Source organism: Neolamprologus multifasciatus, chromosome 17 (assembly GCF_963576455.1).
Source record: "Neolamprologus multifasciatus chromosome 17, fNeoMul1.2, whole genome shotgun sequence".
Taxonomy (NCBI): domain Eukaryota; kingdom Metazoa; phylum Chordata; class Actinopteri; order Cichliformes; family Cichlidae; genus Neolamprologus; species Neolamprologus multifasciatus.
The window spans coordinates 6,583,105-6,610,349 of record NC_140455.1 but is presented as its reverse complement, the minus strand read 5'-3'; the positions used below and the strand labels follow the sequence as shown (position 1 = coordinate 6,610,349).

General features: G+C 40.3%; 1 protein-coding gene and 1 long non-coding RNA gene across 4 annotated transcripts in view; both read left to right on the top strand.

The window, feature by feature from the left end:
- lrp8 (low density lipoprotein receptor-related protein 8, apolipoprotein e receptor) overlaps nucleotides 1-27,245 on the top strand; it is a 172,162-nt gene that overhangs the window by 102,357 nt on the left and 42,560 nt on the right. For all 3 annotated transcript variants that reach the window (XM_085138715.1, XM_085138714.1, XM_085138716.1), the window contains exons 5-8: nucleotides 18,204-18,578; nucleotides 21,581-21,703; nucleotides 22,834-22,956; nucleotides 25,176-25,295. In XM_085138715.1, the coding sequence (XP_084994841.1) occupies nucleotides 18,204-18,578; nucleotides 21,581-21,703; nucleotides 22,834-22,956; nucleotides 25,176-25,295 (741 nt within the window). The remainder of the gene's footprint in view (nucleotides 1-18,203; nucleotides 18,579-21,580; nucleotides 21,704-22,833; nucleotides 22,957-25,175; nucleotides 25,296-27,245) is intronic.
- LOC146498843 (uncharacterized) lies at nucleotides 6-8,257 on the top strand. Its single transcript, XR_014870361.1, has 2 exons — nucleotides 6-255; nucleotides 621-8,257. It is a non-coding gene; the product is annotated as an uncharacterized LOC146498843 (long non-coding RNA).

The window sequence follows — 27,245 nt, the reverse complement described above, 5'->3', positions numbered from 1 at the left end:
TAAGTTTGTGGTGGAAATGGTGAAGGAAGAAGCACATAGTTAAACACGCAGCACACTTTTCATGTTACAGTGCAGTCAGTCTGTTGTATTCCAGTTGGGAATAATGTAACGTGTAACCCCAATTCCATAAAAGTGGGGACACTGTGTAAAACATAAATATAAACCGAATGCAGTTATTTTACTTATAATAGAACACATCAAATGCACCATTCTAAGAAAAATATTGTCTCTTTTTGACTTTGATGTCTCAAAAAAGTTGGGGCAGGGCCGTGGTTTCCACTGTGTAGCATCTGCTGTTCTTTTAACAACTGTCTGTAAACATCTGGGAACTGAGGAGAGCAGCTGCTGGACTGGTAGAAGAAAATGACTGTCTCTATCTTGTCTCATATAAGATTCTGGCTGCTCAACAGTCCTGAATCTTTCTTGTGATGTTTTTCTTTTTGCAATGCTCCCAATGGTTTCAGTCGGTGAAAGTCTGGACTACACTTAGGCCAGTGGAGCATCCAGATGTTGTAATAGACGCAGGATGCAGTTTAGTATAGTGTCATGACATCATCTTGATGGAAACATATGTTGCTCTAAAACCTGTATGTATACCTGTATTCATGGTTCCTTTCCAGATCTACCAAAACTGTAGGGCTGATAACAAGCCCGACTGTCCCTCTCCTCTTTAGTCCAGAGTGTGCGGCGTCCATCTTTTAGCCATCTTTAGTCAGTTTACCATAGTTCATTTTGATTGAGATGTTACTTAGCAAAGATGGCAGCATTTATGCATGCTTTCATGTCCACGTATGGCATCTTCTTTGTCTGATAGAGCTTTAACCTGCATTTGTGAATGGCACGGAGTCCATGCACTTTCCATGACAGAATCATGCCTGTTGTTAACGCAGTGCTAGAGATCACAGGCATCCAATACTGACTTTCAGCCTTTATATTATAAACCGTAAATGATAAGATACCCAAAGTCTTTGAAATTTTATGTTGAGGAACATTATTCTGAAATCGTTCCACAATTTGTAAATGCACTTTTCTTTTGCAGATTGTTGAACCTCTGCCCATCATTACTTCAAAGCATCCTAACGCTTTTCGAATTAACTGCTAAATTTCTTGTCATCTACTTTACAGTCATGATGGAATTCAAGCCCAAGTCTGTCTCTTCAGAAAGCACACACTTGTTTGATCAGCAATGCCCTCACATGTTTATAGTAATTATGCATACATTGACTGCTGTCACACTTTGTAGCATACATCCTCCCAGCTGACATCAAAGCTGTAGGAAAAAGGGGTATTGATTTTCATCAGCATAAACATCTGGCCTGCAGCATTATTGATTTTAAGCCTGAAACAAACACATGCACCCACAGCATATTTTTTTTGAAGAATATAGATTGCATGTACAGTTTGCCCTTTATGTTCTGAATTTCTCTAATATCTCTAATATAATGTTGGTCCTTTGTCTGAATGAAAAATGTTTTTTTTACTGTCACAGTCATTATGTTTTAATGGAGACAAAGTGGGGTCATTTTAGACCAGTTTTTTGTATACTAAAGCAGAGAGAGCATGTACCAAGTGTCCTCACTAGGAAACTACAAGATTATCCGCGTGATGCATTTTAGATTATTCCCATAATGCTGGCATTGTCCTTCAGAAACTTTGGCATTCATATATTTTCATGCTGAAGATGAGGCGCAAAGATGTGCAGACTCCCCAATTTGGCAGTCAACAAAACTCTACAAATGCCTCCTCGTGTATTATTATTAATACAGTGTTGCTGTTAGCTGTAACATGCTGCCTTCAAACCATGGATATTGGCTCGCCACACAAGTAATGGGGGCATCTGCACACTGCGAGTGCATCACATGCCTCGTCATCACAGTTAAAAGTATCGGTTTGCAGCTATTGTTTGCTTCCACAGAGGGATCCTGTGGTTTGCACCAGCATGGATCTCTTTCTCCTTAATGTCTCTTCTGCAAACTCTCCTCTTTGATTTCTTTGTGTTCTGTCCGCATCTTCTTTTTTGTTCAGTGTAATAATTCTCCTTAAATGCCATCCTCAAAAAAAATCGATATAGCATAGTATAGTGATACTTTGCATACCGATATTTTATCGATATAGAGACCCAAATATTTATGCTTTATTACATAAATTCAAGTACTCTGTGAATTTTGTGAACAAGAGGGACTGCAGGGTCGCCTTATAGCAAGTGTGAATTTAAATGTAAGTTCTTGTCTTTATCACACTTAACTGTTGTTTTATGAGAAACAGATTGCATCATAAGGTGATAAACTCTGATTTGTTATTGCACAGCATATTGCAAAATATCGCATCATGAGTGAAGTATTGTGAAAATACCATATTGTGGGCCGTCTGCTGATTCCCACCTCTCTATTGTCTATATGGAAAAAAAAAAAGCTTTCACACATCAGCTGCGTGCTAATCCAGAATTTTCTTAGTGTAAAACACATGAAATCTGGAATTTGTTACAATTTTTCCACATTTTAAAAGTTGTGATAACTATTTTGGGGTTTGTTTGTTTTTCTCATGGTTAGTAGGATGTCCTAACTCATCTTCTTTCCCACACCTTCCTTCTAGTCTTTTCTGTGTTTGTCCCAGTTATCTGTTTTTATTGTGTGTGCGCGCTTTAGGTTGACGGTAGCACAAGGAGATCTCTATAGGGAGTCTATGACCACGACCTAATGAAAACAGCAGGCACTGTTGATTTAGTCACGTAACCCAAGCTGCACTGTTCACATAGCGTCTGTATCTCGTGTATAAGTTTTCTTCCCATGCTTGCTTAGCACCTGTAATTTTCCATTGTATTTCTGTGTATTGATAGTCTTCCATTGCCTTTCATCTGCCTGGCCTGGCCAACTCTTCATCATCTTTTTCAGTAGAAAATAAAGTGGTTAATGCGCCTGTGGAAAAAAAAAAAAAGAAATTCATAGGGCCCTTGATGGTAATTGATTTACTGTCTGAAGTGGTTTGATTATATAGGTGGGTGTTATAGACGTTCTGCTGCAGAGATCAGCCTTTGATGAATATTAAAAAGTTGACCGGACATTTAGAGATCGCACATTAAAGCTGACTTAAAGCCCAACAGCACAATGGATCCATTAACGCTAGTCTTTATTTTCATGAAAACGTAACTGTTTTTCCAATACACAAAATTTCACAAAACAGTTCAGAGTATCTGAAATTCAAATTTCATAATCAATCAGTTAAACACAGAGTGCAGATATCGCCTTATTACAGATGTGGATAACGAATTCAATAAGTGGAGGAACACAAATTAAGAACACTACAGCGTTTAAAAGCACCTCCTGCAGTTTTACACCTCCACCAGCCTCTGAAGGTACAGTTTACTTGCAGGTCTGCCGAGATTTGACATTTGAATTTTTTTTTAAATACAAAATGTCAGCTCTTCATCATATTATGTGTGAAGTCACAAAAGAAGATTCATTGTTGGTTAAAGTATTAAAAGAGCTGTAGTCACAAAGACTCCTCAGCTTACATGACTGTTTACTTCTCTGTCACTTTAGTCACAGTGTGATAGTAGCAGCAAAACAGGTACTGTTTTTACATTCTGAGTCTGTGTGCGTCATCGTGGGAATGCATGTTCCTGAATACACCTCCTCTACAAACACTCCTTTCCATTAATCTGAGGACATGTGATCATATCAGTTTCATGTCTAAATAAGCACTCTCCTTACTACTTACTCATATCTAGCAATACTCATGTGTCACTTTCAGTGTGGCACAAGATTGAAGTTTGCATTTGCCCCTATAACACACACACGCACACATACACACACCCTTGTGTGTTTATGGGGCAAGTCATATAACATCTCTGAAGAGGGCTTCTGTCTGAGTAGATTTTACAGAATATATATATTATATAATCTAATGTTACCGTAGCTTAATGCTGGTGTAGTCCATGCAGGGGTCAAAGTGGGATTTGGCAGGTGGGAGAACCCTAAGATGGAGCAAAGTAGTGTAATGTGGGGAAAGGTATCGCTTAGAAATGCTTCACACAGTAACTTGTTTTGTGAGCGACAGAAGGGATTTCTTTGTGTGCAGGCTGTGACCAGCGCTGCTTCTCAGAAAATCACTGCTCTTGGGAGATTTAGTCAGCTAAATTCAGTAAGATATAAGCAAATGACTCGATAGCTGATTTTTCTAAACCTAATAAAGCTTGTATGAAATGTAGAATTGAGCAAGTGAATGTAATCAGCAACATCAGCATAAATTAGAATAGATGTCTGCTACCCTTGATGTTAACTAACTTTAACCATGAGCACCACAGCCGCTCTACAGCAGTGCAACATCACTGTAATGTTCACAACAAACTAACCAGTTTAGACTAGACTAAACTGCACAGTAGTTTCATGAAAACTGGGAATAAAACAGAATTGGTATACTCACAGTTTGTTGATTTAAAACTCTAAAATAAATTAGGACATTACATATAAGATTTAAATTTCATCTGCCCTCTCTCTTTCTTACATCTTTCTCCATCATGCATTTAGTTTTTTTTTCCCTCCCTGGGAAATGCACTAACTGTTTATTCATGTAGCAGACACATTTTGTGAAAGATTTCACAGAAACAGTTTGTTTGTTTGATGTTTGTGGAGCTGCATTTAAAATTACCAACCACAAAAAAAAAAGTACTAGTCCATTTCTGTGCACTCTTCGTCTGTAGCGCTGGCTAGATGCTATTAAGTACAGTGAACTTTATTTACATCTGCACCTTGAATGCACACAGGTATGAGAGGGGGGGAAGCGATGCGTTGTGGGTGTCATTATTTACCTATTACTAAGCGAGTATCTCAATACGGTCACTGGTGCTGCAGCACAAGAAAAAATATAAAAGTATATGCATGTGTCAGCGCACCTCCTTCTCGTCCTTTAAACAGATAAAGATAAAACATTTGCAAAGACTAATGAGACCAGCATTCCCTTTGGGTATCTGGTAACCTAATTTTTTCCCGCTCTTCCATTTGCTGTTCTTGGAAAAGTAATCTTTAATTGATGTACCAGACACAGCTGGAACATCAAATGAGTGTTTGCCACACAAACAATGAAGTTCAGTTACGTGATAAACATTTGGAAGCAGAATAACGGACCAATAGCCCTGCCTGAGTTTCTTACAATGTCATGATTGTGGGAGCGTGCTCATCAAGATCTTTGATAAAACTATAGAAATGGCTGCACAGAGAGGGAGAGAGAGAGAGAGAGCGCTATACCACCCACAAACACAAATTAGTTCATCGGTGGTGTTTCTGAAAACATAGTTCCTTTTTGAAATCTGTTACTTTCATCCATCCCCTATTAGGGTTGTTTGATATAACGATATATATCGGATGACGATATAAAAACGTCTATCGTTTCATTTTATGCAATCGTTTGTTTCGTGGTGTCGCAAAATAAACTGTTTACGGCAATATTTTTTCATCGTTTTGATGGTCACTGTAGTGGCTATATTAATTTCTTAAAGTTCTCTCTTTCTCTTATATTTAATATAACCACACTACAGACAGACAAGCGTTTGTTTTTATGCGTTGTTGTTAGCAACAACGACGGTAAAACCCCCGCGTGACCGCTTGTTCCACATAAACCTTTCACAATAAAGCTCAAGATCCTGTTGAGACTTTTCAAAATAAACTGAATCACGTGAAAGATGCAGATTTACGGATGAGAAGGAAAAAAGAGCCGCCAGGTGCTAAAAAATAAACCTTAGAAATGGCCTGTATTTGTATAGCGCTTTTCTAGTCCCTAAGGACCCCAAAGCGCTTTACACAACCCGTCATCCACCCATTCACACACTGGTGATGGCAAGCTACATTGTAACCACAGCCACCCTGGGGCGCACTGACAGAGGCGAGGCTGCCGGACACTCGCTCCACCACCAGTAGGCAACGGGTGAAGTGTCTTGCCCAAGGACACAACGACCGAGACTGTCGGAGCCGGGGCTCGAACCAGCAACCTTCCGATTACAAGACGAACGCCCAACTCTTGAGCCACGATCGCCGCAATTGTGGCTCAAGACTCAAACGTTAGAACAGGCTTTTCCCCGCAGCACGCTGTGTAATAAATACTCACAAAGAAAACGGTGGCCGTTACAACTTATGTCTAAAAATGTATCGTTTCATGCATCGGTTAAAACACTCGACTCCAGGTACACGACGCCCAGCTGGAAACACTTAACGCAACAGAATTTACAGAAAATGTTACATTTTTGTGATTTATATCGTTATCGGACGATAGATGTCTTAATATCGGGATATAAGATTTTGGTCATATCGCACAGCCCTATCCCCTATCCTTACTGCTGCCGTCACCACCTTCCTGCACCTTTGATCTCCCATCTTTCTTTCCCTCCCTCCGTCAGCAGCTACAGTTGTACGGCTAATGTTAATTTGGGCCGCTAATTGAGCATATCCAAATGTTGAATAAAACATGGATCCAGGAAGAGAGGATCTCTGTTACATTAAGAGGAGGCCTCTGAAGAAAGTTTATGAGCCTTTAATTTATGTTAATGTGAAATTGCATGTGTTTAGGCACACATCAGCTGCAAGCTATGTGTTTGCATGCTTCATAGTGTGCAGATGCTAAAACGTTTTGGGGTTTTTTCAACACTGATAGAGTATTTTCAAGATGGATGAACTCCCTTTTTTCCAATTTCTGTCTTATTAGGTGAAGAATTCAACCAACAAATGCCAGAAAAGTGTCCTTTACCACTTCAACTTATAATTTTAATACATTGAGCTGTTCTCTAGAGCTCTAGATACAAGGGGCTCATTCCAACCTAACAATAACATGATTCATATACTGTGTGTAGTCAACAATACCCAAATGAAAACAGACTTATGAATAACATATGATATTTATGCTAATAGAGGCAGTTCTATCTTACACACTGGTCCTAATTTCCTCGTGCAACAATAAACTGACATATCAGTTGAATGACTGAATGTGCTTCTGTCCTTTCTACCTGGAGAAAGTAGAAAGTCGATTTTTGTAAAAGATCTTTTTTTTAATCCATCTTGCTTGACACATCCTCTTCCTCTCTGTTACTTTCTTCTAAGTGTACTAACCTACTTCTGTAGAAGCAGCACAACTGTATCACAGTGAGCCAGGCTACTTTATCTTTACAGCAATAAAAATGCTGCATTCATGCTTATGTATGTATTCAAACAAACAAAAAAGATTACAGTTACATAGCTCCAACATAAGCCTTTTCATTCAGACACCCTAACCCACACCTAGTCTACTGGGAATGATAAGCTTATCCAGTTGGGCCCGTCACACTCTTATTCTTGATTGTTCTGTATTTTTGTCATTTAAAATTGTCAAGGAGCAAGTCTACGTAGGTGTAGGCTATGCTGATTAGTCTTATTCCATGTACCTCAAAAACATTGTGTGCTTGCTTATAACAAGGATTTCTTGTTCAAATTGCATCTCAAATCATCAAAATGTGCAGAGGAGGTCAGGATAGAGGTACAGTGAGTGCCTCTAGCCATCTGTAAAACACGGTGGATGCTCTGTCATGGTTTTGGGCTTCATTTTAGCCAGGGATATTGGCGCTCTTGTCAAATTTGATGGAATTATGACAGCAGGAAAGTACCATTAGGTTTTGATCCACCAGTGCTTTATGGAAATGTCCACTTGGCAACATCTTTATTTTTTAGTATAACAATGATCCCAAAGGCAATGCCAATGCAATAAAATCATACCTGGATTAGAACACACAATGAAACACTGTCAGTCATGGACTGGCCTCCCCAGAGACCTCAACATTGTTGAAGGAGTGTGGGATCATCTTGACAGAGAGGACCAAAAAAGGCAGCCATCATCCAAGAAAGAGCTTTACATGTCCTTCATGTAGGCTGAACTATTCCTGAAGACTACTTAAAGAAAGCTTCGCGAAGAGATTTGTTGAAGAATAAAGGTGGTCATATCAATTATTTTTAAAATTCAAGCTTAATAGAATTGTACAAACTCAGTCCTTTCCCTTGTGATGGAATTCCATGTATGTTTGCACACATTTCAGTAAATTAGTGCAGCTATTTCCCATTTTCCTTGAAAAAAAATAAAAATAAAAATGAGGGGTGGCTCAAGACTATTCCATAGTACTGCAGTGTTCAACTCAGTGGCTTCATTGTGCTGAGAGAGCACCTTTGCGACAGTGAGTTACTAGAGCTGCCTGTGTCAGTATTGCCATCAGTGGTAGGTCAGGTCAGTAGGTTGTAGATTTTGTTGTGTAGAAAATCACTCTCCATTGTTCTGATGAAGGCAGGAGTTACATGGTCCTGAACATGTTTTTGTCTTTTTGCCATTGGAGGAAATCTGCATTTGCTTTATTTTTGAACCTTAAAGTTTGCCGCTTAAACATAGCATTACCACATCTTTGGTGTTTTTAGTTCTCTTCTTCCCACTCTGATGTGATGGATTTATAGTCTCCAGTCTCCAGTCAGTGAAAGCATCTCTATCTATGCCCAGTGCATATGCCTCTTTTTGTCTTTGCTTTAGTTTCATCTCTCTGCAGTGCTAATACTCGCTCCAGATATTTCCAGCAGACTGTTTCTCTGTGTGTTGTTCCCTTCTCTGTCCTCATCTGCAGAAAGGGAGAAAGACAGTAGTGTGAAAGCTCCCGCAGGCCCCGAGGACCTGTTGCTCTTTTCACATCAGCCAGTGCTGCTGCGTTACATTACAGCAAGTTGCTGCCGAATGGATGCCCAGGGATATGTTAGATGGTGTTTTATAGCAGGGCAGAGAGGAGCCGAGCAGAGGGAGAGATTATGTGTGTACTGTATGTGTGTGTTTTTCTGATGGAAAATAAAAAGAAGCAAGTGGGGGGGGGGGGAAGTTGCACATCTTAATAAACACGTTTATCAGAAAGCTCAGGTGCTTTCTGCACAGAGTAAGTATCCTAATGAAAAACACAGATAAAAACTACACAAATGAAAACATATACCTGCACATCCCCTTTTGCTATACATCTACACACATGCAATATGTAGCTTCTTTATTATAGGAAGCTATAGAAAAAAACATGGAGTCCATTATTTGATAACAGATCAAAGAAGACGAAGAAGAGTGCACTGACATAAAAAAAAGTCTAGTCGTCTAGTAATGCATTTTTCCCTCTTTAATCTTGCTTCACCCACATTTACACTACAAGAGGTGGCTGCATAGATACAGAGAGCTAGCCGTTGTCTCAGAGTTTCTTCCAATTATGTTCTCCTTCATTTATAATCCTTTGACTGCTCTCACTGTGCGCGTAGGTGTAATGTAATGGAGCGCCAGCACACAAACAGGCTCACCAGGCACCCAGAGGCGGTTGCACTTCAGTTTCGAGCAGACTGTTTTCTTCCATTGATGGTTTTAAGAACATTACTCATTCCTCTTTCACCCCACAACCGCGGCCAAGCACACACACACACCCTCTCAGTATTACTTGGAGATGACAGTGAAGCCTGTTTGTCTGAAAATTGATCAAGGTGCAAACACTGCTTAGCTCGAGTCAGATCTAGGATCTTTTCACTTTACTGCTTTTCCTGCCCAGCAAGCTCTAGACAGCTGAAGGACCCACCACACTTTCCAGGCAAGCAAATGTTTTCAAAGCCCTATTGCTATTTTTATTTTTAACTTAATGATTTATTTGTCACCTAAATGGCTGCTGCTAACACAGTGGTCAGTAATTTGCTAATACATAATCACATTATGTGATTGTCTTGCTCTACTAAAAGCCATTAGCAAAGAATTTAAAGCAACAATGAGCCACATTCAAATTATTAAAGCAGTTATGACTTAATAGTTTTTGTCAGACTAAAACCAGGCACTAAGTAAAGTCAATGGTTGTCATGTGAGCAGGTATGAGGTGAACAGAGTGGACTCGGCAAACTAAACTCTAAACCACAGACTTTTTTAATCGGGGAAAAGAGCAATGAAAAGCAAAAAATCCCCAAAAAACAACTCAGCAATAACAGGGCATACTATGAATTGACTAACTGACAACAAGCTAACTTGACATTTAGAAAACGTCACCGTCAATGATGGAGTATGTGTCAACAAACAGAGGGCGATGCAGACAATATATACACAAGAGGGTGATTAAGGGAAGTGGACACACCTGGGGAACGCAGCTGAAGAGAACCATAACTAACAAGACAAGGGTAGCAAAACTGAACATCACTCAGACGAGAGAGGAGACAATAAAACAAGAAGTAACACACACAGAGACTCAGATTCAGAGATGTGAACTCAAAACTGGGACTCGGGGCAAGGCCACTATGACATGACATACTGGGGATATCCAAACATATTCACAGAGACAGAGCCCAGAGAGACCAGACACTGAGAAGGAATAATCAAAGGTACACAAACGTGGGGACACTGATGACAGGACACAGAGACAGACTGGGCACGAAGGGAAACAAACATAAACAAACCAGAAATCAAGACTTATAAATAACAAACTAGGAGGCATTGGAAAATAACATTCACGAACTAGAACATAAACTATCAACCAATAACAAGTCCAGAACCACAACTCAAAATACTGGGTCAAAGACCCAGCACCATGACAGTCATATAATTCCAGCGATCCAAAATTGTAATTTGGTCATTGTGCTGTCATGTCAAGCACCACATTTAATGACCAGCCTTTAATAAATGCAATCTTCTGACAATAATGGGAGGGAATACAATTATTTTCGGACAGGCGAGCAGGCTATGTGGCTTACACATGTGATGTGCGCTTGACAGAAATTGAGGACAGTGATAAGAGTTAACACTGAGGAAGAGAAGGGAGTAACGGGCATGTCAGGCAATCTTACAATGCCCAGAGTGCTCTTTGTGCAAATGGACGTCTATGTGTACTGTATATCTAGACCACCAGGACATTCATCATACAGGAGCTGTATACAGACATACACACACATTTTCAGTCTGCAGTGATTGCTTGTGAGGCTGTTAATATTCAGTTCTAAGCTGCTGTCAGATGGCATAATCATTGAGCTGTTGAAATATCCTGTTCTATTCGGTATATCGGCCGTGTTGGGCTGCGTTTGTGTTCGGTGTGTGTGCACAGTCCCTATAGTCCCAGCTCATCACGAAGGTGGTTAAGAGAAGTCTTTCCCTAGAGTATGCTAATCAGGTTGCTTAGAGACTTTCAGAGTCTCAATAAGTTTTGTGCCATTTTTCTCTTCGTCTAAGCTGCCATTTCAGTCGGATTCCTCAGGCTCAGCTGCCACGCTGCATCAACGCTTTATTCTCACTGGCTTTTCACACTTAGTTTGACATGTTTTTACTCTGAGCAACGATGGTCTAACCCCAGGTGATTGGAAGCTTTGAAAGGCAGAGCAAGGGAGACAAAATTTGAATGCTTGCATTTATTTTGTGATTTTAAAAAAATCGATTGCATTTGTTGCTTCACTGTATTAACAATGGTATAGAACTGATTTTGATACGAATTGATCAGATTGTGTTTTAATTAGACTTATTTGTGTTTTTGTCAACATGTAGGCCACTGTCAGCCTTCTTATTCACCACAGCAGGTAGCTCCGCATGTTTGATTTGGTGGATTATTACACCACCTGGTTTTGGGTCTCCTCGTTGAACTTAGTCTGACTACACTACAGAACCTCTGTTTGTTTTTAATATAGCTGTATTTAAACATGTAACATTTTTGTCCAATTACTGGAGAAACCTTAAGCTGAAAGGAAAACTTTTTAATTAAAGTGTACCATCAAGTCAATTCCTGGAATATTGATCTGGTCAGTCAAGTAGAATTGGGAGGTTGTTAATTCAACTACTTTGGTGTTAATGAAATTAACAACAGATGCACCAGAGGGGCAACAATGAGACACATTAGGTGGAGGCTAATAACAGCTTTCCCTCCTCATCTTTTCAGACGGTTTTTTCACTAGTAGGGTCAATGCTACTACTGGTACCCTACAGAGGTTGCACAGGTAGTTCAACTCCTCCAGCATGGGACATCAATACTTGTCAGTGCCAGAAGGTTTGCTATGTCACACAGCACAGTTACTCCTTGAGAGCTGAGCACAGCTGTAGAAGATCCTTAACCTATTAGTTAGACTGATATCTGCTCTTTTGTGCACGCCGGAACAGGATGAGCACTGCCAGAGCTACAAAATGATCTCCAGCAGGACACTGGTGTGAATGTCTCTGATTAAACAATCAGAAGACTCAAGAAGAGACTTTATGGTGGTGCACTTGTTACCACACAGTTATAAAAGGCCTACGGGGTGTTATTATCACACTACCGGGTGGCCAAGCGGTATGGAAGCATAAGTTTGTGAAAGTGATAACTTGAGAATGAAGCAATGTAGCAGCTTCAAATTAAAACCCATAGGTGTATCTATTAAAAATATCAGACAACTTTGGATTCTGGTGACCTCGACCTCAAGGTCAAGGTCGGAGGCCAAGTTTCCTAAAAATGTTGTGAATGCGATAACTCAAACTTGGTAAGGTTTTCAATTTAGCAATTGGGATGCACTTCATACTGTTCAGGAGCTCAGTAATATCCTGGTCCAGATCCGGGAGGAGATCCCCCAGGACACCATCAGCATTTTATTATAGTTTTGAATACTTAGACATAAAGAACTTCAGTTAGCTTAACAGCAATTATATAGTACCTAACGGCAGGAGCTAGTAAACATATCTGTATCTACAAAACATACAAATAGTCAGCAGTTTATTAATCAGCTCTTTCCCTCACATTGAGCGGTGCAGAATGTAAAATACTTATGTTCAATTTTGATTGCATTAAACTTTTACATGAGAGAAGCAACTGAAAAGCACTCTTATGATTCTTTCCCCCATTTCCAGGGGTGTAACATTTACACTCCAGACTTAAACCCCATCGAGCTGGTTTGGGTTGAACAGAAGAGTGAGAGCAAAGCAACCTAGAAGTGCTGAATATTTATGGAAACTTCTGCAACCACTGTGCGAAGAACTTTCTGAAGAATTCTGATTTCTGTTGGAGAAAGATGAGTCAAAAATTTAGAATACATTTTGGTCTGTAATATCTCATTCCATTATTTCTTTCTTTTTTTTTTTTAAACTCCAATTACTTAATTTGTACTATGCTTTCATTTCAAAGAGCAAGGAGACATTGAACTGCGTAATTTAAAATTATGATCAAAAGCTGCTTCTCCCTCTGTCTACTTCTCAGTGTTTAGATTCAGAGTGGCATCAGGTTAACGTTTGAAAACGCCGGTGACACGCAGCCATGTTGTTGCAGGGCGATGCTGGGAAGTTGACGCCTCTGGCTTGTTCTTTCTCTGACAGTTTGCTGTTTTAATGATTCCAAGGGTAATGTTCCCTGACACACAGCAAATGGTACATTAGGTACCTGTTCTCAGAAATGTTCTCACACAATGTTTGAAGATATTTCTTGAATGCTTTTAAGTTGTGGAGAGCAAGAAAACTGTGAAATTCGTGAATTTTCTTATTGGTGGGCCAAAAAAACCCCAAAAAAAACCAAACCCAGAGGTGTCATCATGTAATTCCACACTGATTTTAACCTTTAATACTGTACTTTCTCCTGAGCTCCAGTAAAAGTAGGTCAGATATGTCAGTGAGAGGTGGAGGCAGAGCTCTTTTGCTCTCTCTTGGTGTAATTTGCACAAATATGGTAACTATAGTGTGCTATGCGTTACCATCACTCCTCTGCAGTCCCTTTATTATAAAGCACCCTTTCTTTGAAAAGGGCATTTGCCTTCTTTTTCTGAGTATATGACATTTGCCTTTGTTTTGGTGAGGGGGGATTCCTGCTTTTGCAGGTTAGGTTTTCAGCAGTGAAGACTGTAGGCAAAGTGACAGTTCATGCAACATCGGTCCAAAGTCAACCGTGAGCTAGCAGAGAATACATTTTGGACCTATCAAAATGCTTTTCTGATGTTGGATAAGAATGCCTTTGCTTTAGTTTCATCTGCACTAAATAGAATAATACTTTCTAACTTTTTAATAAATATTGAATAATTAAGCCAAAAAAAAAAATCCTGCTGTTTGAGGTTTTTTGTTTTTTTTGCTCCCCTAACATCAATCCTCATGAATATAGATGGCAGTTTGTTTACAATTGCCCTCGTGTATCTGATGGTACAAGGTATGCTTGAATTGACACGGATGGGTTTTTTTTTATTGATGCTCTCGTGTGAAAGATAAGCCATACATATTGATATTCCATAAAGAAGATGTTCACATTGCTTGTCTTCTATACGGCCCGTTAAGTCTGCTCAGTGTTAAAATGCTTTCAGGTGTTGCTGTTTTCTTCTTTTTTTGTACCAGCAGATTGCAGAGCTGCAGTTCAGTTAAATGCAGCATTTTACACGTCACTGTGAAGTAAATATTTTATCTCCATTTCTGGTTGTTGGGAGCTGATCTGTGATCTTCAGCTTGCTTTACTGCTAGTGCACCCGGTGAACTGAAGTGATCAGACAAATGTACGTATGTGGACGAGATCGTGCGTATGTGTGCATGCACGTATGTGCATACACACCGCGGCTCAGTGCCTGACATGTTAGACCACAGTCTGATTGGATTCCTCGCTCCAGAAACATTAAACTCACTGACTCGTGGACAAAAGCTGAGAGATGATGTGTGTGTGTGGGTGTGTGCCCAATATTTTTTTGGGCTTTTTTATTGTCTGTTTGTATATTTGTGGCTCTTTGTGTTTTAGTAAAGATTCTTTATCTTTTAAGCGTGTGCGTGTATGCATAGCTGTTTGCTATGTTCTGCTCCATGCTGAAAGAGAGTTCAGTTGTCCTTTAGATCAAGGTCAACGAGCTGTGCCCTATCTTATTGGTTCATCTATTAGCTGTTAACTGGTGGGTCTATGGATGGATGGAGTAAAAGCTTTGACCCCATGTTAAGCACAGTCACCTACAGGGGAAAGTAACCGGCAAGATGGAATTGGGTACAGCTTACTGATTACCTTTTTAAAATTGTAATTGGTCCACTAATCTGTTGGATGGGTGTGTTTAATTAACAGTCAGGAGTCCACCTCAATAGTATAATCAGATACCTCTTAACTCTTTCAGACTACAACATCCAATATTTCTATTCTCAGATCTATCAGTGTATCCATTTCTAAGGGTTCGTTTAAGCCTGAATGAATGCAGAGGCCACCAACAGTAATCAACCAAAGACCAAAGTGATTTTGGGAATTTATCAAGTTTTAAAACTGACAGCAATCTATAGTTTTCATCTGATGTCCGAGCTACTGGGACACACCCACCTGGTGGGCAAAAACAGTACTGAGGTCTTCTGCTCTGCTATCGGGTACAATAATCACCGGGTACACTAATCTTTGAGATTATGGCACCAACAAGTGAGCACGCCTTTCCTAACCCTGCCTCCCAGTCCCTGCTTCTCTGCAGAAACCCAGACTGTCCGTGTCGGCTCATTTCAGCTGTAGATCAGCTTTTCATAATGACAAATTAATTAGAATACCAAAATTTTTCTGACGTTACATTGTAAAAGTCATTGCAAAATGTCTCTTCATATCTTCACTTTTCTTCCATTGATAGATGATCTAAGTCAGCGGTCCCCAACCCCCGGGCCTCGGACCGGTACCGGTCCGTGAGTCGTTTGGTACCGGGCCGCGAGAGTTGAGGCTCAGGTGTGAAATGTATAGTTTACAGGGTTTTTATTGGTTTTCAGCGTTATTTTGTTATAGTTTTTATCGTTTACTCGGTTTTCCTTGGTCTTTTCACATGTGTTATGAATAAATTTTCTTTTTTTTGGTACCGGTACTAGTTTTATTTTGTTGTATTTATCCGCGACACCTTAAAGGCCGGTCCATGAAAATATTGTCGGGCATAAACCGGTCCGTGGCGCAAAAAAGGTTGGGGACCGCTGATCTAAGTAGTCTTGGCCCAACACAGGTAAACAAAACAACACTTTTGTCCTGCAGTAATACCAACGTCCAGCGTCGGACGTCACGATGGAGTAATGTTTTGCCTGCTAGGTTAGTAAGTTAATCACTACCATTTTGTTTTTGTTTTTGAAAATTTACTACATGCAAAGAACAACAAAGTAAAAAGCTTCAAAAGGGTTGTTTAGAGCAACTTGTCAATGTTCCGTTGTGAATGTAGGATGCCTCGATATCTTATCATGTACTTCCAGCCTCGGTGGATGATGTTGAGATGAAAGCTCTGTGCAGGTCATACCGTCCTTCTTCCTTAATTATTATTATTCAAACTCGTCAGAGAAAGGCCGGCCAAAAGGTTCGAACTTTTAGTCTTGCTGTTATTGACAGCACTAATCACTGCATCACGCTGACACGGGCAAATATGGCTTTTCAGCATCAGCAAATTGTGTTAATTATAAGTGCAATAACTTTCTCAAAGCTGGTTATGTGAAGCCAGAAAAAACAGAGATAGAACTGGAGTTATCTGAGACAAACCTGCTACTTTCTGAAAAAGACTTCAGTAGTTTTGGTCATATTAGGCGACATTTTCATATATATTGCGACTCATTAGTTCCTTACAAAATAGCTTCTATTGTTTTGATGTCACTTTAGCATCTAGGGAAAAATTGTCTTAACATTATAGTGTTAAGACAAAAAAATCCTTGAATTGGAAGCTGTTTTTGTAGTAGAAGGAAGAACTATTATGAGCCAACTGTCTCTTTTGTCATTCAGTCTCCCAGTGGGAACCATACTGACAAGCTTCTTATCCCAGCCTTGCTGTTTATATCCCACACACCTGGCTGACCAAGCCTTCTGCTATAATGATGAGCATAAATTTATGCTTTAGAGCATAAAAGGTGTTTAATCTAACTAGAAACACATAATCGTCCTCGGGGATCTAGCAAAAATATGTTTGAAATGTTCCTAAAGAAAGTGTGTCTCGCTGTTGATGCAGAAAGTTTTGAAAACAGTCCGTTTGTAACTTTATGCATCTTGCACAACCGTACTTTCTGCTGGGATACTGCTGATGTTGTTTTTGTGCTCATGTTAATTAAATTACTTAGATCTGAGTGGGGATGATTAGCATGCTAGTAGTAATAGCTAACAGGGAATCCGATAGCCTATTATCATAATGAGTCCCTTTGGCGTACTGTGTGGGTTGGTAAAAAAAAAAGAGAGAGAAAATAAAGAAGTTATGCCGGTCGCCCAGAGAGGAGCGTTGCATCAGTGAAGTGGTTTGTTTTGATTTTTTTTCCCCCTTTTTTTTTGGAGGAGATTATATGATTCAAATTGATTTGTCCAACTTGTTTGAAATTTGATGATGCCACTGCTGAAAGGAAACACATAAGCACAGTAATATAAAACAACACCAGCAGAACAACCACATGCACACTGAAACACAACACATTAAAAGCTGAAATGGCATCACACTTTTCATCGCAGGTCTTTAGTTACCAGTCTGGAAAAAATCAATATGCAGACACGGACATGAATATTCATTCCTGACAGGTGTTTCGGTCCAAACATTCACACACATGTATAAACACACACACACACACACTCTAGGAGCGACGTTTCTGCAGCTGTGCTCATCATACAGCCGGACTCCTGCTGCCCTCGACCTTGTCCCATTCATGGTTAGCAGCATCTTTATATGTTGAAAGTATTTGGAGTCTCTTGAGGTGGTGTTTACGTTTTTTAATATTTCATCATTTATACTTTTTCTACAAGGCAAGTTTATGTTTTCTTCCTGGTTCTTTATCCCTTCGCTTTGTTCTTGCACCTGCCGCATTTTGTCTTGTCAGACTTTCAAGGAAGCTGTGCTGGTATTCTTCAGCGCCACACAACTGTCGACAGTTTGATCAATCTTTCCTTTTGATTCTTGCCAGTCACTAAAAGCTCCGGAGCTAAAAAGGAAGCTGTGGAACAACTCTCTCCTTGTTAACTCTAAATTTTAACATTAACATTACTACCATCTGTAGAGAAGGCGTAAAAAGACATATTGGTGTGCATATTCCCACCTCTGACTGGGTTTGATTAAATGCAGAGATAAGTTAAACTATAGCTGTCCTTTAACTCGTATTTCCCCTGATCTACTCCCACTCTGAATGGATGTTTCATAATGACTTGAAATAAAGCTATTTACTAAAGACATTCTGTAATTATTAGACTGATATTAATTTGCTAAATATTACAGGTTATAATAATCAATGATAATTAAATAAAATACATATACAATTATAATTTAACTTCTTTCCTCCTGCAGATGGCAAGGCCTGCCCCTCCAAAGACTTCCAGTGTCGTAACGGGAAATGTGTGGCACCGATCTTTGTGTGTGACGGAGACGACGACTGCGGAGACGCCAGCGATGAGGAGAAATGTTCGGCTCCCACCTGTGGGCAGCATGAGTTCCGCTGCAACGACTCGGAGTGCATCCCCGCCCTGTGGAGCTGTGACGGCGACCCCGACTGCAAGGACAAGTCAGATGAGTCCATGGAGCGCTGCAGCCGGAGGACGGAGCCCCAGAAACCCCGCTGTCTGGTGAGCGAGTTCCAGTGCGGGAGCGGCGAGTGTGTCCATTTGAACTGGAAGTGTGACGGCGATGCAGACTGCAAGGATAAATCAGATGAAGCAAACTGTCGTAAGTCAGCTTTTTTCTTTTTGCCACCATGTGCTCCCCCTGTGCCGTTCGCTTTATTGTTGTTCAAAGCAATTAGAAAACACAGGAACGAGTCACACCACTGGCATGCTCCTTAATCAAAACATCTTTTTTAATTATCTTTGATTATTCCATAACAACGGGCACAATTCAACTCTGATCAGTCTGAGGAGAGTGGTAGTGAAGTAACTGATCAGCCTAAAGAATCCAGTTTTATTAATTTTAGAAATTAGGATGAAAGTATTAGTACTTTTGGATATTTTGTGTCATTTATCTTTACTTGTTCATGTAATTTAATATTGGCTGGTGTTGTAGTGAAGCTAATGCCAGCTATCGCCTTTAATGAAAGTTACGGATGGATACCAAAAAGTAATCAGCTGTCTTGTAGAGTAGCAGCTTAAATGCACTGGAGGACTATGCTTTGAAGACCGGCTCTACTCTGAACAAAGACTGTGTGACAAATGTGTCACCAAATGACTAAAGGAAGATCAATTCTAATTTTATCGTGACGATCCACAAATGTGTTGCCATGCAACCATGTGATCTGTGCAAGAAGAGATAAACCCATCTGAGCCTGTGTAAGGTGAAGGTCCTTCATCAAGCGTGACCCCCCATGTGGTCTCCTCTTCACATGCCCACACACCACTTAGAGAGATGACAGCAACTTCACACATAAGACATGATACAAGCACAGTGCGCAGCCGCACACGCAGCCAGGTGCAAGCTCTAACACACACATGCACCCACAATAATAAGGTGTTAGTACAAAAAATAAAGCAGAAATCACAGAGTACATGTTGTTTCAGTGTTTAGATCACGGCTGGCCCTTTATCACAGTACGCACCCTCCTTATCCTTAAATTAATGGCTGCTGCACTCCAGACAGAATTACATGGGTCTGTGGAGTCGTCGTTTACGAGATCGGAATAATTATGTAGGTAAGCACTACACGATTGGTTGTTTTTATGTGGTTATATTTTGACAGCAAGGTTTAAAAACAATGTCTAAATCTGTGACACGGTCGAAATGTCACTCTAAAGCCTCGAATCTGCTTTCTGCAAGTAAGTCCACTCAGGTCTGAATGACACAAATTTCATTATCAGACTTTGAGCATCGATCTTTGAGGATGCGCGTGTGCCTGCCTGTGCGTGTTATTGTGCAGAGTTGTCTGTGGAGAATTGACACGAGTGTGTACCAACTATGCATGCACCACAAAAGACCTAAAGGAAATATATAACAGGAAATGACTACTAACCCTTCATGTCTCCACAGCGGAGTATAATCAAGACTTGTCTCAGCCATAAATGTAAATAAAAGTCAAACATGACCGATGATATGTCATGTATTGGTTTGAGAACTATGACCTTGATATTGGTGTTTCAATCAGACCCACTTTAGTCTCTTTGACTGGACCTGAGCATGTTTTAATGAGAGCTTTGACTTGATTAGCTAATGCTAACACCGGCTTTGATTGGAAGTTCAATGCATTATTCACTGAGTTATTAACTGCTAGCTTGGAGAATTGGAGGCTGAAAATAAAATTCACTAAACATGTAAACAGAACAGCCGACAGCTTAGACTATATTTTATTAAAACAGACTATTTTCCTAAAACAATTAACGTATTTATTATTTTAAGAAAGGAAAATGTCCTTGCTACCAACTGATATCTTTTCCAAAACATTTCAAACTGTTTGCTAACTGCCTAAAAAACATTTAAAAAATAGACCAAAAATCTCTCTATTAACCAAAAAAAGGGGAATCTGTCCAGGGTGTACCCTGCATCTCACCCCGTGATAGCTGGGATAGGCTGAAGCCCCCACTGCGACCGTGATAAGGTTAAGCGGAAGAGAATGGAGGGATGGCAATTTAAATGAGAACATAGAGGACAGCTCAGCAACGTTTGAGTGTAAATGAGGATTGTGACAATAACTGCATACTATACCTCCAGTTTGTTCTTTCCTCATTCTCCCCGTTTCCATCAGGCTCTGCTCATTCCCACACACGTATCATTTCCCATCTTATTCGAAACATCTGTCTCAATAACCTCGAGCTTCTTCACGGACACACTGAGACAAGCGACTGTGAGCAGAGTGACAGAAGGTTAATGGAAATGAGAAATGGTCACATCGTATCGCAACTTTCCTTCTTTCCGTCCTGTCAACGTTTCCGCAGATGGCAATCCATTATTATAACTATTCATCCCGGGGATTTATCATTATTAGCTGAGCTAAGATCCCAATAATTTGGCTGAAGGAATCGGCACATTTTGCGATGGTCCAGGCTTTAGCATGAACATCTGTTTGTCTTTATTTTATTTATTTTTTGTCTGAGTGTTTCAAAGTATGTCTCAGCTTCCCCTTTTCCTGGCATTCACATGTCCTGCTGCAAGCCTGCATTTAATTTTGCTCATTTAATAATGCATCTATGAGCCTGAAAACCCAAATGTGCCCAAACCGTTGTGTGTGGCTGTGTTGATACCATATTTTCTGATACGGAGATTGTCTGCCGTGTGTTTTTTATCGGCTCCACAGTCATTGATCATGTCTGCCTCTGCTCCGTTGGCGGAGCCAGTCCAAAACACAACACATGAATAATTAAATAGCCAGTTAAAAAGACAAATGAGTTAAATAAACCGTCCCTCCACATTAGAGCAAGCACAAATGTCTATATGCACATTTACACGCACACACCTTCTCAATAGGTCACTAGATGTGGGTTTGCTTCAGATGCTGGATGAATACATGAATGCTTTTCTTTTCAGTATAGCAGTTTATGAGGATTTATGCCCTATCAAGAGGTGCGTATGATAGATTAGAGCTGAATACTGGAATGCAATGTGAGAGGAAAAGGGCTGAATTTGACTTTGTGAACAATTTAAAATGCTCTAAATTTTCATTGTGGAACTTTATCATTGTCTTTTCATGGATTAGACTAATGGGAATACTCAGCTAATTCTTAACTCTGTGTGTTTTGTGTTCCTCAGCACTGCTTACGTGCAGACCTGATGAGTTCCAGTGTGGCGATGGCTCCTGTATTCACGGCACCAAGCAGTGTAATAAAGTTCATGACTGTCCGGACTACAGTGATGAAGCAGGTTGTGTCAACGGTAAGCGTCTCGCGAGTACGGAGAAGGAGGACGGCCATGAAACGAGCAAACATCCCGATTATTATTAGAAGAACATATTGTTCTATTTTGTTTTCCTCCCAATAATGTTGGCTTTTCTTCTAAATGCGGAGTCAAAATTCCAGATTTTATTTAAAGTTTCAGTTTATGTTTTCAGGCCTTCTGCTTCTCGCTTCTGCCTCCTTTCTTAAACTTCATTTACTCAAAAAAAAAGTGGCCAATTACAACTTTAATACTTTGAACTAGCTTCACAGGAGCTATAACGAAGAGTAGCCTCTCTGGTGAGTTCGGCCCCATGAGAAATTTTAATCAGAAAAATGTCCACCAAAAGATAGGCTTAGAGGCATGGGAGGATAAGAGGCTGTGAATCTCCACTGCCTTAAATCTCCCCTGTGTTCCCTCCACTTAAATCTCCTGAGTGGTCGAAGATGGAGGTGATGATTCAAAGAATTGCAAAGAAGCTACAGCGATATTTTTATTTACTGTAACAACTCAGCTGCGTATAACTTGCACAGAACATATATGTAGCAGCTGAGTTGCTTCGTGCATTTAATAGGCACTGGACGTCACATCTGCTACTCTTCTACATTTTATTTAGAGTTAAAGGGCCTCTTTGATGGGAGCTCAGCTGCCTCTGGCTCATCTGTAGTTCAAACCATATAATGCATATATTTTCCATGAAGCCTTTCTCTTTTTTTGAGCTTGTGTTTACTATTAGTTACCATACATATATGTCTTTCTCAGTAAGCTTCCCTAATTAGAATAGCGACAAACATTTGTTAACCTCGCACTTAACTCCCTGTAGCTTGTCTTATTTATAGAACTAAGCAATTTATTGATCAAGCTTTGCCTAATGCTTCTCACTGAGAGTCAAAACAGTCAACCTTTGGGCTAATTATCTCCACAGACCACAAGAAACATCGACAGCATTGCTTTGCTGACATTTACTGTATCTGCATTAGAATCGTGTACTCTACAAAACTGACGCGCTAGAGGCTTTCTTCACAGTAGGGTTGAATTATTGTGTTGCCAAACACTAATTTGGTGCGCAATCTGATTAAAACACTTGCTAAGAGTCTAACCTTTTAAGTCATCTGATGTCTTCACTACAGTTACAAAATGCGACGGGCCCAAGAAGTTCCGCTGTAAGAACGGGGAGTGTATCGACAGCAGCAAGGTGTGCGATAACGTGAAAGACTGCAAGGACTGGTCAGATGAACCTGTGAAGGAGTGTGGTAAGATTCTTCGTGTTTCTTTACACACACACACACACGTTAATGTGAGAACACTGACACACACACTCTACCAGGGATCATTAGCTTGTTCAAATGTGGGTGGTCACTCTTCTCTATGTAAAGGAGATTCATTTGATCAAAGCTGAGTAAATCAGGATATTTCTCAACTACCTTGTTATGATGAAAAACCCAAACGACTCTGCCCTCCGGTGCTATCTTAGCCGAGAGAGCGTGACACGACTACGTTACCCATAAAGAGCCACAGAGATTATCCAAACAGCACAGATAATTAGTGCTTCCTCAGCTTTGGTCACACATTTGACAGCACAAGCAGTGCAGTTCATCTGCAATCAGATGTAAGCAGCTGAGAAAAGTATACTTATTAATAGAATCGTATCAAATTAATGAAACAAAGGGAATTGAAGCCTGAGATTTTACTTTATGTACACGTTAAAGTGTCTGAGGTTATTAAGAGACGCTGCACTTGACCCATAGCCTCTCTGAAGTTGAGTGGCCTGGCATGCATCGTGTCAGTATAAAATTATATGTGTGCGCATTGCCTTTGCATCCTCCTCTAACCTCACAGCTGATGGATATATTCAATTCGATTTTATTTTTACGGTGCAAAATCACAGCAACAGTCGATTCAAGGCACTTTATATTGTAAGGTAGACCCTACAATAATACATACAGATAAAAACCCAACAATCACATGACCCCTTATGAGCAAGCACTTTGGCGACAGTGGGAAGGAAAACTGGAAGAAACCTCCGGCAGAACCTGGCTCAGAGAGGGGCGGCCATCTGCCAGTTAGGGTGAGAGAAGAATCTGCCATGATTCCCATGTAAACGTATGATAAGAATTAAATATGATGATCTGTGAACTGGAAGTTAGCACACATCACAGCCAAGAAGATGGCGCTGAGTTAAGCCGAGCCTACACAGTAATATCACTTATTAGCAGTAATATAGCTTTAGCTTATTTGTGAATGACATTGCCGTATTATTTTTGGTATTTAGTAAAACTCTGAGTTTCACTCACTCATTCTGTGTATATGTGTGTCTATGTACATCGATCCACAAATTGATCCATAAATTGATGTGTATAGACACAGAAATATAAGAATTTTACTCCAACATTGCTGCAGACATCATCTCATACAGTTCAGTGTCTGTCTGGCGCTAGAATTGAGATGTTAGAAAGAGTTTATTGGTATCTGAAAAAGACCTCCTGACAGCCACCTGCATGTTTTACCAATGCTATAGTCATTATAGTTTATGTGATTTTCCTAAACTATTAACTAAACCTCAGTACAAACTATACAACATTACAAGGGAATGGAAATATGGATATGAGTGTCCACATACTTTGTTTTTTGTTTTCTAGTGCTTCTGCTAAAACCTGCTTAAACTGCTTTAAGCAGGTTTTCATGTTTTCACCTTATTTTAGTTTAAAATAAGGCTGATACTCAGTTGCTGTTCCGGTCTAATTTTGATTAAATGCAAATCTGTGAAAGTCCATACTACTCTTTTCCTCTTCCTGTGAGTCTCCCTTAATGTCTTGCTGTCTTTCTTTTTCTATCTCTAGTAGTGTCTTAGTCTCACAGCAGTACCTGTAGCCTTGAAGCTTAAATCTTTAATGTAAACCGGTAATGAAGTACCAGCTTTAGCTTTCTGCAGAGATCCCACTTCACTCCCTGGAGGGTAGTTGAAAGACAAAAGGGATAAATGGAGGCACAGAAACTGATACAAAAGGGAAAGGAAGGATGACTCAGTCCAATATGTTCTGTTAAACGGAAAAAAAAAACAGAGGAAATGGGGAGAATTGGATGAGAGGATGAAGGAGAGCACGTGCTTGTGTTACAATAGGCAATATAGTGCAGTAGCACCTGGGATAAGCAAAGGTTCCTATTGGAAAATGGATCTGTTCCAGGAACTATTAGCTAAGACTAGTAGAGCACACAAGAATCACACACAAACTTGAATTGTTGATGTATACAGACAGAACAAAAATATCTTTACTGGCAGGATGATTAAAACTGTCCATACAGACCAACCTGTGGGATTGTCTTCCTGTCCGTCTTGTTCTTGTGTTGCCAAAGTTATTCTGTCTAAAAACCTGCTGGAATTTATTGGAACAATACTCAACTCTTTGTTTTATTTTTCACTGTTTCCTCTCTGCCATCCCTGCCCTTTCCTCTGTTGCCACTGTCTCTGCAGGCCTGAATGAGTGTGCAGACAACAACGGTGGCTGCTCCCACATCTGCAAGGACCAGAGAATTGGTTATGAGTGTGACTGCCCCTCTGGCTACAAACTCCTGGATAAAAAGACGTGTGGAGGTAAAGAGAAAAAAAAGCGCAGCAGAGCTCCTCATGTCTTGGTCCAGAGAAGCACAACCAAAGGGCAGTGACATTAATCAGCTGAACTTTATCTGTGGTTGTTTTGTTCAAGGGTACTTTTAACTATGGCCATTTTCAGGTCTAAGGAAAACATTAACATGATTCATTAAACACTGCTGTTTAAGATTAGTTGCATTTGCTTCACCCGGTTGAGACAAAAATCTAGTATGATAACTAACTTAAATGCAAAAAATGGGGTTAGCACTCTGGAGTAAACTGCCTCATCTAAAGCTTGTCTTTTATGCATGTTGCAACTTATTAATTACATGCAGACATTCTGGATTTGGGAGCATGAATAAGTTATTTTAACAACCAGTCTCCTTAGCGAGGTTGTCAGGTCCAGAATGTAAGATGAGGCATTTGTAAAATGTTGGGATGCTGATGATCAGAAAGTGTTCCACCATAAAAAACAGATAAATTATGTACAGAAGAACAAAACAACAAAACATCAGTTCACAAAAACTGCTACTCCCTATTCAGTACTAATTACATTTTCACTGATTACCTAATGGGTCCGCAATGCCATTGAATGCCCTCTCTAAGTTAATAAGATAAGACTTTATTGATCCCACAACGGGGAAATTTTTGCGTCACCTCAGCTCAGGTACAGATATCAGAAGGAAATACAAAAATACAAATAAGTACAATCAATGAAAAAAGTAAGATAATACACTATATACAATGGAAGCATACACAGTATGTGATTATGGATATAGTTGGAAATATGGAAGACATAAACTCTATAGCTTGATATAGCTATTGTACCACTACTATTCCTATTTATAGACATGTACACACACACATGTACACACTAAATATACATATGTATACATATACAGACATATATACCTGCACGTGTCCGTACACATGGAAGGTCCATTATGCATGAAGTGGTGACCGTGGATGTTCACAGTGTCCAGTGACTTATGACATCGTGATTGAGGAGTTATAGAGTCTAACTGCTGTTGGGATGAATGATCTGCGAAAGCGCTCCTTCCTGCAGCGAGGGCGTTTCAGTCTCTGACTAAAGGAGCTGCTCAGCCCACTCACATACTCATGCAGTGGGTGACGTGGGTTGTTCATGATGGATGTCAGCTTTACTAACATCCTCCCCTCACCAACCACCTCCACAGACTCCAGGGGACATCCCAGCACGGAGCTAGACCTCCGCACCAGTTTGTCAATCCTGCTCCTGTCCCTGTCCGTGCATCCACTCCCCCAGCAGACCACTGCATAGAAAAGGGCAGATGCTACCACAGTGTCATAGAATGTCCTTAACAGAGTCCTGCAGACTCTGAAGGACCTCAGTCTCCTCAGCAGGTGGAGTCGACTCTGGCCCTTTTTATACAGGACATCTGTATTTGTAGTCCAGTCCAGTTTATTGTTGAGGTGAACACCCAGGTACTTATAAGAGTCCACTATCTCAATGTCTTTCCCTTGGATGTTCACCGGTGTTGTAGGGGGTGACTTCCTCCTGAAGTCTATGATCATCTCCTTTGTCTTGCCGGCATTGATTTGGAGTACGTTGGTCTCACACCAGCCAACAAAGTCACTGATGACCCCCCTGTATTCCTGATCATTCCCGTCTGATACGCATCCAATGATGGCTGTATCATCTGAGAACTTCTGTATCTGGCAATCGTCCGAATTATAACAGAAGTCTGAAGTGTAAAGGCTGAACAGGAAAGGTGAGAGAATCGTGCTCTGTGGTGCCCCCGTGCTGCAGATTGCCACCTCGGACACACACTCATGGAGCCTCACATACTGTGGTCTGTTGGTAAGGTAGTCGATGGTCCATGCAGTCAGCTGTTTGCCTACTCCGGCTCCCTCCAGCTTCCCTCTCAGTAGTGCGGGTTGGATGGTGTTGAAAGCACTGGAGAAGTCAAAAAA